Source organism: Helianthus annuus, chromosome 8 (assembly GCF_002127325.2).
Source record: "Helianthus annuus cultivar XRQ/B chromosome 8, HanXRQr2.0-SUNRISE, whole genome shotgun sequence".
Classification (NCBI taxonomy): domain Eukaryota; kingdom Viridiplantae; phylum Streptophyta; class Magnoliopsida; order Asterales; family Asteraceae; genus Helianthus; species Helianthus annuus.
This window is the reverse complement of record NC_035440.2, coordinates 51,387,220-51,404,088: the sequence shown is the minus strand read 5'-3', so window position 1 is coordinate 51,404,088 and position 16,869 is coordinate 51,387,220. Positions and strand designations below refer to the sequence as shown.

General features: G+C 41.8%; 1 protein-coding gene across 1 annotated transcript; it reads right to left on the bottom strand.

The window, feature by feature from the left end:
- Nucleotides 1-414, bottom strand: LOC110869994 (E3 ubiquitin-protein ligase SDIR1-like). The gene has a single exon (XM_022119191.1). It carries the CDS (start codon nucleotides 412-414, stop codon nucleotides 1-3), a length of 414 nt encoding a protein of 137 aa, XP_021974883.1.
- Nucleotides 415-16,869: the final 16,455 nt, after the last annotated feature.

Below are 16,869 nucleotides of genomic sequence, written 5' to 3'. Positions count from 1 at the left end.
TCATATTTCCGCTCTACAAATTGGACAATTTTGCTTCAACTGCAGCCAGTTCTCAATGCATTCTTCATGATACCTATGTTCGCATTCTGTCAGTTCCAAGCCGTCACCCGTCTTGATTCCTACCAAACAAATGGCACAAACCTCTCCTTCTTCCTCTCCATCCTCAACATTGTTTCCATTAATCTCGACCGAATGTTCAATAATCTTTTCCTTCGAGAAGTCCTTTGCGCTAACAGACGGTGTTATATAACGTGCAAGCTTTACACATGTTTCATGATCCAACACATGCGATCCATCCAATGGTACAAGAGCGGGTACTGATCCTTGATCCGTTTTGAGTTCCATCGAAAGAATTTTATACTCGGGTCCACCATCGTTGAACACAGATAGGATGTCGTCACAGCTTTGCAACATCCTTATCTGCGTCGGGGAGGGATTGATAACGAGAGGGCTATGCACACGCTCACCTGGTCGTGCTTTCACGAGGACAATCTGTCGGGATTCTGGGAGTATAATCTGGTGTGAATATACTGGTGAAGCCATAACTTTTCGTCTCTAAACTTGTGGATATATATCTGGGAGGAGAGGAGCGAAAACCCTAATATGTACTATAAATAGAGCTTGAAAGATCTCTACCGAAGTTAAAGAACGAGAGTTAATAGGATTTCGATGCATGGTAATATAGTATCTTTTTTGTCATCAAATTTCGGCTTTAATTAAATTTGTTATCTCATAATTATTAGGTATCCAACAAAAAAAGTAATTACCTCAGTACCTCCTACTCGTATCTTTTCTTGAAAAAAAATTAGTATCTTTGATTTTCTTGAAAAAAAAATAATATCTTTGAAACAAACACGTTAAACTTTCTTAAAAGATTATTAAAAGTAAATTGCAATTAAGTAAGAACAAGTGGAAATTTCTAACGGCATAAATTCGGTCCGTTAGTTTTTTCATTACGATATTGGTTCGGTTATTATGGTATCGGTATGATACTAAAACTTGCTGTCGTAGCTAAAAAGCAAAACCAAAAAGTAAGTCGTGATATGCTCAAATAGATATTAGCAAGTATTAAAAACCATAAAAACCAGTATCAATGATGTTGGTCCCGATGTTTTTTAGTCAGAGTCGATGTGGAATTGATATTGTTGGGACAGTATCAGTTTGGTTCCAGTGTCGAAACACGCTAAAGCACTAAGAGCATTCACAATGGAGCCTCCATTTCTATGTGAGTGTAACTTATATATTTGTAAGGGTGATTGTAAATTGTTGTGGGTGGAGGAGAGAGAAAAAAGAGAAAAAGTTAAATTTCATTGGTAAATTTGGAGTAGATACTGTTCACCTCTATAATTTTTTAATATTTTTTGAAAATGGTAGTGAATAGAGGAGATAGAAAAGGTAATGATAAAAGTATGAAAAATATTATTTAATTGAAATGAAGAAAGAAAATGTATTTTTTTGTGTAATTATAGAGATGGAGTAAGAGGTTTACCAAAATCTCTATTTTTTATAGAACTCTGTTAAACAGTTTTTTTAACCAAAATCCCTAAAAATGATACTTGTACCACTTACATCTAGTTTAATTAGACGGTATTGGTTTTGTCATCGAGGTAAAGAAGAAAAAAATCAACTATATCTGTCATGTTTGATTTTGATTAAAACTTTTAGCGAAACTTAGATAAAGTTAATCACATCACAACGTTATATTCGGAACATTATAAATCATTACATTATATTATTAGAATAACGAAAATGGTAAATGACATCAATTTATAGTTAAAAAAAACTAAATGTGAGGGGTGTTTGATAACATATATATTGGTATTTTGATTAGGGTAAATTACAACTTTTCGTCCTTTATGTTTGTACCGTTTTGCAACGGATAGCTTTAAACTTCAATAATTACAGTTACAGTCCTTTATTTGCAAAATTCATTACACTTTACGTCCTTTAACACTAACCTGATTAAAATTTTCTTTTAAGTTTATTCACTTAAGGGTGTTCTAGTCAATTCATATTTTCATTTAAATGTTTTAATAAATAAAGAAATGCATATACAAATCATCTTCTCCAATTTCCTAACCAAACCCTAACCACCGCCCAACCTCTACAACTCCCTTGTAACGCATGCGTCCCTGAACTTTTAGCTATTGTCAACTTTAGTTCCTAAACTATGTGATTCTTGATACTTTGATACTTGTGAATCTTAATGCTATGATTCTTGACTCTTGAATCTTGATTCTTGATACTTAACGTTATAAGCTTGATACTTAACTCTAGATACTTGATTCTTGATGTTTAACTCTAGACACTTGATTCTTAATACTACGAAGCTATGATTCTTGATACCTGATTCTTAAGACTTGATTCTTGATACTTGATACTTGGAAGCTAGATTCTTGATTCTTGATACTTGGGTGCTTGACTCTTGAGACTCGTGAAACTTGAGACTTGGTTGAACGAGAGATTGGAGACTTGTCACTAGCGGAAACTATGAAACTTGGAAACTTTTATGTTAACAATATAATCTAGTTATGAGATACTATTACACAATAATACGCAACGCAACACTTAATCTAACTCGCAAAACGAACCAGAGACGGGAAGCGGAAAGGATGGGATTGACCGAATGGCAATCCGATCGGAGGGCCGCTCGATCGAAGTGCCATCCGATCCGCTGCACACCGCCTTAATCCCCACTCCTGCACTATAAATAGTACCTGTCACATCATTCTTCACTGATTTGACAGCCTCCTTCGACCAGACGCACGCTCTCTCACTTTTCTTCCATTTCTAGCGATTTCGGTATGTTTTACGCTAGATTCTTGTACATCTTTGATCTACACACTATTCTCTATGTGATTCATCTTTGAAATCACACTTTTCACCGTGAAATCTCCGAGATTTGAGCTCTTGAGGATGACGTCATCATGACTGTTGGTACAAACAAGATGTGTGATGTCATTCTTGTCAAGATCTAGCTCAGATTTGAGAAATTTCATGAGATTTACATCGAATCTTCACCAAATCTAAAACTTTTCAGCTAAAACCTATGTTTTTCTTCATCTTTTCTTAAACTTTTACTTAAAACGGCGGAATCCAGAGCCAAACGGACTGTAGACTTAATGGTTAGTCTGGAGTCGGCTTGGAAAAGGATTGTTGTCAGAGAAGATGACCGGAGTACGGATTCCGACATAAGCATCGTCAAGAGCAGACGACTGATCGGACGGGGTGATTCCCATCCAATCATACCGGCTAAATAACGACGTGTTTACCGTTGTCCCAATACGTACCATGTCGTCACCATTAAACTCGAAACATAGAACTTCGCAAGGTGGTGAACGGGACAAGGCCCTCCCAATCTAATGGCAATCCGATCGGACTGTCGTTCGATCGAACAGCCATCTGATGGAGGTAGCATGTGTCTCATAACCTCTAAAATACTTGAACCATTTTAAATCAGAAACTACTTTGAAACTTTGGAAGCTTCCACAATCGAATGGTAATCCGATCGAACTGTCGTCCGATCGGATGACCATCCGATTGAAGTGACCTGATATGAACACTTGGTTCATTTTTTAAAAACTAATCTTTGGATCGAGTAACCATTCAATCGAATGGCCATCCGTATGGATGGCGATCCGTCCCAGCACACATATGTCAATCGTCCGGATGACCATCCGAGCGGATGGCCATTCGATCAGGTGACTGACCCGACACTTACACGAATCTCGTTATTATGTCCGAAGCTTATCTATTGTAATCTAATCAGGCTAAATCTAAAGAGCTCCCTTTGATCCAATAACAGTTAAACTGTTAAGCAATCACTATGAGTATACTCGATCCCTTTTTGTCTTAAAATTTGGGATGTAACATGTATTCTATGAAACTTGAAACTTGATACTTTTGAATCTAAACTCTATCCTATGTGAATGTGATACTTGTGACTCTTGATTCTTGATTCTTTATGCTATGTGAACGTTTAATCCAGAGTGTGTAGTTCCGCTTTAACAATAGTGGCGCTATAGGAAGATGCACCTCCCCATTATTCTCAGGGGTATTGTTAGGAGGATTCTAGTTTTCCTTGAGTCTTGGGAAAACACCAAAGCATCGGGACACTTGGACTATCACTTGGACTGCGAACACTAGCATGGCTGAAACTATTTTATTCATTTACATTGAGGGTATGAGTCTTTTTAATCTATTATGCTATATACTCAAAGTTGTATACTCGCCGGTACATTTTTGTACTGACTCTGTTTTAATACATGTTGCAGGCTGATAGGATGCTATGGAAACAAGTGAAACAAGCTAGGATTGATGCTTAGAAACTCGCCTAGTTTAATCTGTCAAACTTGAAACAATGTTTTATGGTTATATTTGATACTCAGTCTTGTGTTGTTGTTCTAGACAAATTTTGCATGAAACTTGTTTAATCTATATCGAAACTATTAGTGTTATGGAATCTCGTGAGCAATCTGAACGCTTAGTGCCGCACCCCGATGTTTCCGCCATCGGTTGGGGTGTGACATCCCATAATCTCTATACCTTTTCTCCACCACTACCCAACCACCACCCTTTCCGCGGTGCCAGCCTTCACATCTCCGCAACGGAACCAACATCTTCAACCACCACACAAGAACATAATGAAAACGGAAGCAACAGGAACACAGATACGGACTCGGTCGTTGAACATCTCTGCTGAACGTCTCTGCAACAGGAACACAAATACGGACTCTCTGCTAACTACCGGAATTATCATGTCATTGAACGTCTCTGCTGGACTGCTAGGAGAATACGGTTATTCAGACGTGTGTTGTTGCTTCATCTCGTATTGTGTTCTCAGGTACGTTTTGATTACTTTCTGTTTTGTGAACAAACGTCAAGATTACACATACATTTGAATTGAATTGAATTTTGGAGTTTGTGTGTTGGAGATGTTAAATCTGTGACTTGAAGATCACGTGATTTAGTATATAGTGATTTAATTGAAAGTGAAATTTGATGTGTCTAGGGATCAATTGATGTGAAGGTTGGCACTGGCGGAAAAGGGTGGTGGTGGAAGAGAAAAGGTATAAAGAGAGGGGGAGTTGTAGAGGTTGGGCGGCAGGAGGATGAGGTGGTGATGGCAAGATGTGGTGGTTAGAGTTTTAGGGAATTTGGGAAGATAATGTGTATATGATTTTTTTTTAAATTTTATTTATTAAACATTAATAAAAGCATGAATTGACCAGAATACCCTTAATGAATAAACTTAACAAAAAATTTTAACCAGGTTAGTGTTAAAGGACGTAAAGTGTAATGAGTTTTGCAAATAAAGGACTGTAACTGTAATTATTGAAGTTAAAGGTTATCCGTTGCAATCTGATACGAACATAAAGGACGAAAAGTGTAATTTACCCTTTTGATTATTTGTATATCAGTACTAACAACTTGGTTCGATTTTTTTATATTAAGACATAGATAAAGTTTGACAAGTTGCAACCGCGTACTCAAAACTTTAAAATAAATGTATCTTAAAAGTTATGAAAGAAAAATAAAATATACCCAAAATCTATTATATATAATAAATGAAAGGTGATTTGGGCCACGTGTCATTAAATTAGGGCATCACTTTTTTTTCATTTTCCCGCCCAGTACTCCGTCCCCTTTTCTTCCTGTATCATCTCTTCTAATTAGATTTTGGCCCTAGATTTATACCTACTACATCCTTCGAATTCCTCATTGTTCCCTAAAATCCTGCTGGGTATTGGCCAACAAAGAAGAACAAATCAAGGACGGCTCCATCCATCATTACCTTGCCGAAGGAAAATCCCATTTACCAGGTTTATTCTTGTAACCCCGTGTTTCGAAAGTCAAAGTCAAAGTCAAGATTGAAGTCAAAGTGAGACAAGATTGCTAATTGCGAACTGTCACTCCTTGCTCAATTCCTGTTTTGACTTCTTTGACTTATAGATAGTCTTTTTGTGCTTTTACGTTAGTTGTATTATGTGGAGTATTTATTAATAATTGAGGTTTAATCGATGTTTATCGCATATTTTATCGCTTATCGCAATCACGCTCGCAACTCGATTTACGCGTTCTGGACATTGTTTTACGTGTGTGTGTGCCCTTATGTGTTACTGACGTGATGTCGTGGTCACAATCGAATTTAATCCAATTACTACTAAATAGTTAGTGGCAAGTGGGTATCGAACACAGGGAGTTTGTGGAATATGTGTTATTTGAAGTTTATCTATGTTAACTAATATTAAACTAAATACAAGTAAAAGTAAATTCAAGAGTTGGATTGATTGATTTAATTTGAAAAACTAAGATTACTATTCTAATTGCCAAAATGAAAATGTTGGTTGTAAACAAATAAGAGACAAATGACCATCTTTAGTTTCCGGTTTGCTTTGACATTTATGCTATCATTCCACTAGAAAGAACTACATAGACATAGTTCATGTATGATTAATTGAAGTGATGAAAGGGAACAAAGTACTCAGATTCCTAGAACGTGAGGTTGTTACCCGATGATCAATCAACCCTACCCAAGCCTAACTATACCCATGATATCTCGATTGCCAACGGCACCAAGAACGTATGGTTTCTAATTAGTTTAACATAAGAATCAACAAGTTACTAGCAATCAATCACACACCATAACAAGCAATTCAATTAAGATAAAGATTGTTATTCTAGAAATAAGGAAGTAAACATAAAGTCTCATGCAAACCTTCAACCAAAGATAGTCACAAATTATTTAGCCACTCATGGCTTGAACAAACATCGTCAAACAAGTTTTAATATTCAAAAACAATTCCAAGTGCCCAAGTACTCTCCCAAGTCCCCCAATTCGTCTCTAAGGTGATGATAACCGAAAACACATGATAGGACACCATAAATCCTCTTGAAATTCGTAATAAATGAAGGAGTTACAATTTGGGAACAGTCGGCGCCGTAAGCTACGGTAAGCGCCGTAGCTTACGGCGATTAGCAAGTCAAAACCAATCAATATGGCTTCGTAAGCTACGCCAGGTACCGTAGCTTACGGCACCATACATTCCTTTATGGCACATCAAGACTGCCTTATGGCAGTGGATTTTGGCCAACATGTAGAGCCGTAACCTACGGCTGAGGCCATAGGCTATGGCGACTAGTGGTCCCTTTTTTCCTTGTTCTCTTTCAAATCATGATTTCTTCAACTTTGGATTCCGCTAACTTCTAGCATCCATTCATACTTCCTAAAACCCGTATCTTGAGCACTTTAACACCTACAACATCAAACATCTAGTGGTTACCAAGTTCAAGCAATTAACCGTACAAAGTATGGAATTTTAATCTCTTTATGGGCCTTAAGGGTTGTCCTACGGACCACCTGTCAGTTACTTGTGCATGTTTATTTATGTTTGTGTTGTGGTGATTAATCGAAACGCAATCGCAATCGAATCACAAACGCTAAATGCCAGTTAATTAGGATGATTGTATGTTAGATATAATAGTTGGGATTAAAAGTAATTTGAATGGGAAACTCTATCGCATCGCAACGCTTTATACGCGAATCGAAATCGCAAAACTCATCGCGCCGAGCACTTGAATCGAGTGGCCAGCCGACCGAGTTGCCACCCGTTCGCGTTGCCACCCGATCGAGCTGCCACCCGACCGAGATGCCACTCGATCGACCAGCCACTTACTCCCCTTTTCATTTATGGAAACCCTATAAATACCTCTCATATGTCAACATCACTTGATGTTGACAGCTCTCTCTCTCTCCACTCGCTCCAGCTGCTATTTCTTCGGATCTCTCGCGATTCTTGTAAGTTTTCCACCTAAATCTTGTGCTTTCTTGATCTACACGCACTCCTACACCTTTCTATCTTTTGAATCTCAACTTTTAACCGTGAAATCACTAAGATTTAAGGTGTTCTAGGATGATGTCATCATGGTGTTCATAGGAACTTCATGTTTTGGCTTCAATCCACCAAGAACAACTTAGATCTGAACAATTTCCACATAAATAAACAGAGATCTTGCATTGATCTGAACATATTCATGGTGGAAAGGATTGAAAGATGGATTTCCAACTTTCTTTCAACTCTTTTACACTCAATGCACTCAAAACCGATAGAATCGGAGCTTGTTCTAATCTTCTACTCTTTCTTGTTGATGTGTTGGTTCAAGATCTGGATTCTATCCACGAGAATACCGATTTCGGGTTAAACATAAGACACCGTCTCGAACAGTCAACTGGTCGGACTAGGGTGGTTCCTGTCCGATCGGGTCACTAAGTCTTGACGAGGTTTCTGTTGTTTAGAACGTTATCAAATCGTCTCGAGAAAACGATAAACTGTCAAAACGACCAAGGAAGAAGACGACCAGGTCATCTGGGACGGATTGTCGTCCGACCGGATTGCCACTCGACCGGACAGCCACCCGATCGGCTTGCACCTTGGGTCCCACACTTAACTTTTATTTCAATATTTGAGGCTTGAACATTGAACAGATTGCTGCCCGATCGAGTTGCCACCCGACCATGTGATCTTTTAACTTCAACACTTAAACAATTTTCAACATGTTTAATGCATACGGATTGCCACCTGATCGGATTGCCATCCGATCGAGTGACCGTCCTGCGGCAAACTTGTTCTAAGTCTGAGAAGCCTCGCCAATCGGATTGCTATCCGATCGAATAGCCGTTCGATCGACCGACCTGAAAGGTAGAGATACTTCTCTGTTTTCAAAATGCTACAACAAAAACTTCAAAAGACAAGCCATCATACACAAACATATCCATCCCAAACGAGATGATAATCCAATCGAGTGGCCACCCGATCGGGCGACCACCCGAACGGATTGCCATCCGATCGACCGACCACCCGATCAAATTGCTCCCCGATCGAATTGTTGTCCGATCCTCTGACACTTCGCACCATTTTACGCGCCGCTTATCGTTTATGCTATCGTTCTGATCAGGCTAACCTCGCTCTAAGCGTTCCCTTCAACGATAGTACTATAGTTTGGACTCAGCACCTGTTCACTCAGGGGTTGTTAAGGACAATTTGTTACATGGCTCACAGCGGTGAGTGTGTATTACTAACTGCCTTGGGCAGTCAACCCGCAGTCATTGGTATTGATAGGTTCATGTCGATAACTAACGTGCTTCATTTTACACTGTGTGCTTAAGATGTTTATATGCTTGGCTTGCTGTGAAATCGAGGCTAGGAAAGGTCTAGAAACAAATAAACGAATTGTCTGTATTTGAAATCTGAGTTGTCGGAACAGAACAATTTGACTGGACTTTGTCTGTAATAATTGTATTACTTTTTATGTCATGGTATGGGACATGATGCTTTAAATAATTGGTAATTATAGTTGTTATGGAAACTTCTGGACAATCTGTTTCGCTCAGTGCCACGCCCCGATGTTTCCGCCATCGGTTGGGGTGTGACAGATTGGTATCAGAGCCATAACTATAGGGAATTAAGCAAGACTCGACCTAGTCCGGGTCGATGTCTTAGAAACGACCTAGTCTATAGTTAGGTACCAACAGACCGACTTGTGCATACCTTGTAGGGGTTATGTACGGGCTTGCTTGCTATTTCTCGCTATTCTCGCCTACGCTACACTATCACTGCACTCTGAGTTTCGCAAATGAACGAGCGATTAGGTCGAGATTAGGTGTGAAAACCGCAAACTCTCGACTAAATTGCTTGTTCGAACCGCATTTTATTTTTATTTACAAACAGGAGAATTTGCGTTAAATCAGGAGTGAAATCCATACTTTGACGCATAATCCTCCCTTATTTTATTAAAACAGGAACGAAGTTGTTAAGTCAGGGGTAAGACCCGAACCTTGACGACTTGTTCCAATCTCAATTTGGTTTTACACAACTCTCGCCAAAGTCTTGACGGACTCCAACGACTTGAAGTCATGCTAAAACTGGAAGGATGCGTGCCATTCACCCAGATTCAAGGCAAGAGCACAATCCCGAAGGTCAAAGTGTGCACTAAAGTCCTTGTGAATAGTCGTATCACTTTGGGTAGTCGATGTCTATCAAGCCTGAGACAATCCATTCTCGATTTTTAGGTGTTTCGATTCTGAGCTCGCTACTGCCGACTCTGATGTTTTGTCGCTTTTATGTAGATATTATGTGTTCTGTGTGATCTTACATGTTCATGTGTTTTGATTTTGATGATTTTTCGCTTTTCTCTATCGCCTTGATCGAGACACACGGATCACGCTGCACACTTATCTCCAAACGCCAACAAATCGCTATTTATGGTCGACCGCATGCTTTGTTACTCGCTTGTGTTATACTATTCGACGTCTATTCGCTAATCGCAGTCGCTATTCTCGAACGCTCGCGGACTTTGAATGATAGGTTTTTGTATTCTGACTGCCTCTTGTGCTTATATGCTTCTGTGCTTTGTGTTTTCTATGCCTTACGTGCTTATGTGCCTCTATGCTTATGTGAATCTGTGATTATGTGCCAATGTGTTTATATATTATGTAATCGTGTTCCTGAGTTTTAGTAGTATTAGGCGTGTGAGGTGAGATTCGATTATATTGTGTCTGAGTCCTATGGCGATGTCTGTTGCAGACAATGTCGTCATCTGGATCACGTCACTCGCGCGCTGCTCTCCAGAGCCAGAAAGACAAACGCCTTGCTGCTCTCGTCGCCAAGCAAATGGCAAAGGTAGTTCCTCAGATCGTGAGTGAACTGTACGAGAATGTGAGCAAATCATCTGAAGAGACCAGGACTGAAACCCCCAAAGCTGCTTTCAGCGTCAAGCAGTTTAAAGCTTGCGGACCGAAAGAGTACACTGGCGAAGATGGCCCTACGGCTTTTATTCAATGGTTCGAGTCGATCGAGGTCACCCTGTGTCAGAGTGGATGTCCTGACAATCTCCGCACTCTGAATGCTACCGGCGTCTTCCAGTCCCGCGCTTTAGACTGGTGGACGGCCGAGAGAAACAAATGCGGAAATGACGCAGCTTATGGTCTGTCATGGGACGAGTTGAAGAACGTCATGCTCGAAGAGTTCTGCCCTCCCCATGAGGGCCAAAAGTTGGAGGACGAATTCTGGCACATAAAGCAGAAGGATGGTGACAATGCTGCTCTAACTGCTCGCTTCAAGCAGCTCAGCATTATCTGTCCTGACCAAGTGAAGACTGCTGACATGACGATCAAGATATACATCCGAGCTCTGCCGGATTGTGTTGCAGATTTTGTGCATGCTTCAAAGCCAGCAACAATCGAAGAAACTTACCTGCTTGCCGCTGAGATCAACGACAAGCGAGTCAAAGCTGGTTTTTAGGATAAACCTTCGAAGAACCTGCACCAAGCTACCGCTGACACCACCGCCGCCGCTCCTCAATCGTCAAAGTCCTCTCATCGCAAGAGGAAGAACAACAACAGTAAATCCAGCAACAAGAACTTTGAGGCCACTACCACTGCTACTCCACTTCAAGTCGTTCCGGCTCAGCAGCAATCTCAGCACCGATCAGCTCCAGCACCAGTTACCTATGCACCACCTGCAAAGCGTGATTACACTGGTCCCCACCCTGCTTGCCCGACATGTACTTATCATCATCCGGTGGGTATCGCCTACCGATTTTGCGTGCACTGCAATATGTACGGCCACTTCACCGCCAACTGCCTTATAGGTCCTCGACAACCACCAGCTCAAGCTACTGCTCATTAAGCTCTACTTCCAGCTCCTCAAGGCCAACAAGCGGCTCAGGCACCCGCGGTCAATGCTAGAGTCTGCTTCGCATGTGGCGATCCCAACCACTTCGCGAACATGTGCCCGAACAGGGTTGTGAAACAAGAGCCCCAGCAGCAGCAGCCTCAGCAACAGCAACAAGCCGCCCGCGCCAGAACTTTCAACATCAATGCGCGCCAAGCCCAGGATGACAACAATGTGGTCAATGGTACGTTTCTCGTGAATGGTATTTATGCTTCGTGTTTATTTGATACTGGAGCCGATAACTGTTTTGTATTGTTTGAGTTCGAGAAGCTCCTTAATCGTAAGCGCCCCCATGTCCCTCAACGTTCGATGTCGAAGTTGCCACCGGAAGAACTGTCGCCGTCAATTCTGTTCTTCGTGATTGTGCTCTCGAGCTCAACAATCACATCTTCCCGATTGGTCTCATTCCGATGCAGCTCGGAAGTTTTGACATCATAGTAGGCATGGACTTTCTTCGTGAAAACCATGCTGAAGTTGTGTGCTTCGATAAGATGATTCGATTCTCGCTCGCAAATGGTGATGGATTATGTGTATATGGTGAAACTCCCTCGAAAGGTCTCAAGCTCATGTCATGTATCCAAGCTCGCAAGTATCTCCGCAAGGAATACAGAGCTTTCTTGGCTAACATTGTAGTAGCGGAGGAGGTAAAGAAAGGAAAGACAGGGGTGAAAGACGTTCTTATGGTTCGTGAATTTCCTAATGTGTTTCCTGACGATCTTCCTGGCCTTCCGCCAAGTCGTGATATCGACTTTTGCATCGACCTCATTCCTGGAGCAAACCCTATTGCTAGAGCTCCTTATCGACTCGCTCCGTCCGAAATGCGTGAACTCTCGAGTCAGCTCTAGGAACTGCTTGATAAAAGCTTCATTCGCCAGAGCACCTCTCCATGGGCACACCAGTCCTCTTCGTCAAAAAGAAGGATGGGTCGTTCAGGATGTGCATCGACTATCGGGAGTTGAATAAGTTGACTATCAAGAATCGCTATCCCCTGCCTCGAATCGATGATTTGTTTGACCAGCTGCAAGGTGCTACGTGTTTCTCGAAGATCGATCTACGCTCAGGCTATCACCAGCTACGCATCTAAGAGGAGGATATACCCAAAACCGCCTTTCGCACCCGATACGGCCATTATGAGTTCATTGTTATGCCTTTTGGTCTAACCAACGCACCTGCGGCTTTCATGGATCTGATGAATCGGGTGTGTAAACCATCTCTTGACTGCTTCGTTATTGTGTTCATCGATGATATCCTAATCTATTCCAAGTCGAAAGCCGAACACGGGCAACATCTACGTTTGGTTCTCGAGCTACTCCAAGGGAATCGACTTTATGCCAAGTCCACCAAGTGCGAATTTTGGCTAGAGGAGGTTCAATTCCCCGGTCACATTATCAATAGTCAAGGTATTCATGTCGATCCCGCGAAGATTGAAGCAGTTAAGAGTTGGGTTACACCGAAGAACCCGTCTGAAGTCCGTTCTTTTCTCGGACTAGCGGGCTATTATCGTCGATTTATCGAAGGGTTCTCAAAAATCGCTGTGCCACTGACTTCCCTCACGCATAAAGACAAGCCTTTTGTTTAGGGAACTGAACAAGAGTCTACTTTCCAAACCCTCAAGCATATACTCTGCAATGCTCCCGTCCTCACTTTACCTGACAGAAACGACGACTTCATTGTCTATTGTGATTCCTCGAACCTTGGTCTTGTTGTGTTCTCATGCAACGAGACAAGGTTATCACGTACGCATCTCGTTAGCTCAAGATTCACGAGAAGAACTATACAACCCACGACCTCGAGCTAGGCGCAGTCGTTTTTTACGTTAAAGATTTGGCGACACTACCTGTATGGTACCAAGTGTACGATCTTCACCGATCATAGGAGCCTACAACACATCTTTGACCAGAAAGAACTTAATATGCATCAACGCCGAATGGTAGAACTTTTCAACGATTATGACTATGAGATTCGTTATCATCCAGGCAAAGCAAATGTCGTTGTCGATGCTCTAAGCCGACGAAGCTATTTGCATAACGCTCGTAATGTTCCAGCCCAGCACCATCTCGAATCCCTCATCCGCGAAGCGCAACATGCGTATTTTACCAAACGCACCTTGAAGAAGGAAAGGATGTACCACGATGGAGGCCATCTTGTGAATAAGTCGAATGGGAGATATTCCATTATCTGGACCGAATTTGGATCCCTAAGCGGACCGATCTACGACAGATTTTGATGGACGAAGCCCACAAATCCCGATATTCTATTCATCTCGGTGTCGATAAAATGTACCAGGACCTTCGCTACAAGTACTGGTGGTCGGGCATGAAGAGGGATATCGCTCTCTACGTTGGAAAGTGCCTGACTTGCTCGAAAGTTAAGGCTGAACATCAAAGACCCTCTGGCTTACTTGAACAACCCCCGATCCCTGTGTGGAAGTAGGAAAGTATAGCCATGGACTTTATAACGAAACTTCCGCGTACGCCATCAAGTCACGAAAGCATCTGGGTTGTCGTTGACCATTTGACCAAATCTGCTCATTTTCTGCCAATACGAGAAGACTACAAGGTAGAAAGACTAGCCCGAATCTACACCAACGAGATCATTTGTCGACATGGTACGCCTCGTGACAACATCTCTGACCGTGATGCTCGATTTACCTCGCGTCTCTGGGAAACGTTTCAAACGGCTCTCGGTACGACGCTTAATCTAAGTACCGCGTTCCACCCTCAAACTGACGGTCAGACTGAGAGAACGATTCGTACCCTTGAAGACATGCTCCATTCGTGTGTCATAGATTTCGGTGGTAGTTGGGACGCTTACCTACCGTTAGTCGAATTTTCGTATAATAACAGTTATCATTCTAGCATCCAAATGGCACCGTTTGAGGCTTTATACGGAAGAAGATGTCGATCGCCTATTGTATGGCACGAAATCGGGCACTCGCAATTAACCGGTCCTGAGCCATTGCAAGAAACGACTGACAAAGTCCTCCAAATTTGAGACAATCTACTGAAAGATCGAAGTCGTCAGAAAAGTTACGCCGATAGACGACGCAAGCCCCTTGAATTTAACGTTGGCGACCATGTACTCCTAAAGGTATCACCTTGGAAGGCTGTGTTCAGATTCTGCAAGAAAGGAAAGCTCGCGCCTCGATTTGTTGGACCCTTTAAGATTCTTGAAAGGATCGGAAAAGTGGCCTACAGACTCGAACTACCGGAGGAACTTAGCAACGTCCACCCTACTTTTCATGTTTCGAACCTCCGAAAGTGCCTGGCTGAGCATGATCTGTATGTACCCCTAGAAGATCTTCAAGTAAACAAAACACTACACTTCGTGGAAAAGCCTATCGAAATCATGGACCGCCAAATCAAGCAGCTCAGACGCTCGCGCATTCCCATTGTGAAGGTTCGATGGGAAGGCAAACGAGGCACATAGTTCACTTGGGAACTCGAAAGCGACATGAAGGAAAAGTACCCGCAGTTGTTTGTTACGGATTCAGCCTAATTTTGGGACGAAATTCCCTCAACTAGGGGAGGCTGTACACCCCGTGTTTCGAAAGTCAAAGTCAAAGTCAAGATTGAAGTCAAAGGGAGACAAGATTGCTAATTGCAACCTGTCACTCCTTTTTCAATTCCTGTTTTGACTTCTTTGACTTGTAGATAGTCTTTTTGTGCTTTTACGTTAGTTGTATTATGTGGAGTATTTATTAATAATCGAGGTTTAATCGATGTTTATCGCATATTTTATCTCTTAACGCAATCACGCTCCGCAACTCGAATTACGCGTTCTAGACATTGTTTTACGTATGTGTGTGTGTGTGTGCCCTTATGTGTTACTTGTGCATGTTTATTTATGTTTGTGTTGTGGTGATTAATCGAAACGCAATCTCAATCGCAATCTAATCGCAAACGCTAAACGCCAGTTAATTTGGATGATTGTATGTTAGATATAGTAGTTGGGATTAAAAGTAATTTGAATGGGAAACTCTATCGCATCGCAAGGCTCTAAACGCGAATCGAAATCGCAAAACTCATCGCGCCAAGCACTCGAGTCGAGTGGCCAGCTGACCGAGTTGCCACCCGATCGACTTGCCACTCGATCGAGCTGCCACCCGACCGAGCTGCCACAAGATCAACCAGCCACTTACTCCCCTTTCCATTTATGGAAACCCTATAAATACCCCTCATTTGTCAACATCACTTGATGTTGACAGCTCTCTCTCTCTCTCTCCACTCGCTCCAGCCACTATTTCTTCAGATCTCTCGCGATTCTTGTAAGTTTTCCACCTAAATCTTGTACTTTCTTGATCTACACGCACTCCTACACCTTTCTATCTTTTAAATCTTAACTGTTAACCGTGAAATCACTAAGATTTGAGGTGTTCTAGGATGATGTCATCATGGTGTTCATATGAACTTCATGTTTTGGCTTCAATCCACCAAGAACAACTTAGATCTGAACGATTTCCACATAAATAAACAAAGATCTTGCATAGATCTTAACATATTCATGGTGGAAAGGACTGAAAGATGGTTTTCCAGCTTTCTTTCAACTCTTTTACACTCAATGCACTCAAAACTGATAGAATCGGAGTTGTTCTAATCTTCTACTCTTTCTTGTTGATGTGTTGGTTCAAGATCTGGATTCTATCCACGAGAATACTGATTTCGGGTTAAACATGAGACACCATCTCAAACAGTCAACTGGTCGGACTAGGGTGGTTCCTGCCCGATCGGGTCACTAAGTCTTGACGAGGTTTCTGTTGTTTAGCATGTTATCAAATCGTCTCGAGAAAACGACAAACTGTCAAAACGACCAAGGAAGAAGACGATCAGGTCATCTGTGACGGACAGCCACCCGATCAACTTGCAACTTGAGTCCCACACTTAACTTTTATTTCAATATTTGAGGCTTGAACATTGAACGGATTGCTGCCCGATCGAGTTGCAACCCGATCGGATTGCCACCCGACCATGTGATGTTTTGACTTCAACACTTAAAAAATTTTCAACATGTTCAATGCATACGGATTACCACCCGATCAAATTGCCATCTGATCGAGTGACCATCCTGCGGCGAACTTGTTCTCAGCCTGAGAAGCCTCGCCAATCGGATTGCTGTCCGATCGAACAGCCGTTCGATC

What these genes read in the sequence shown, in the direction of transcription:
- LOC110869994 (XM_022119191.1), bottom strand. Translation starts at nt 414, where the DNA reads ATGTTGCAAAGCTGTGACGACATCCTATCTGTGTTCAACGATGGTGGA.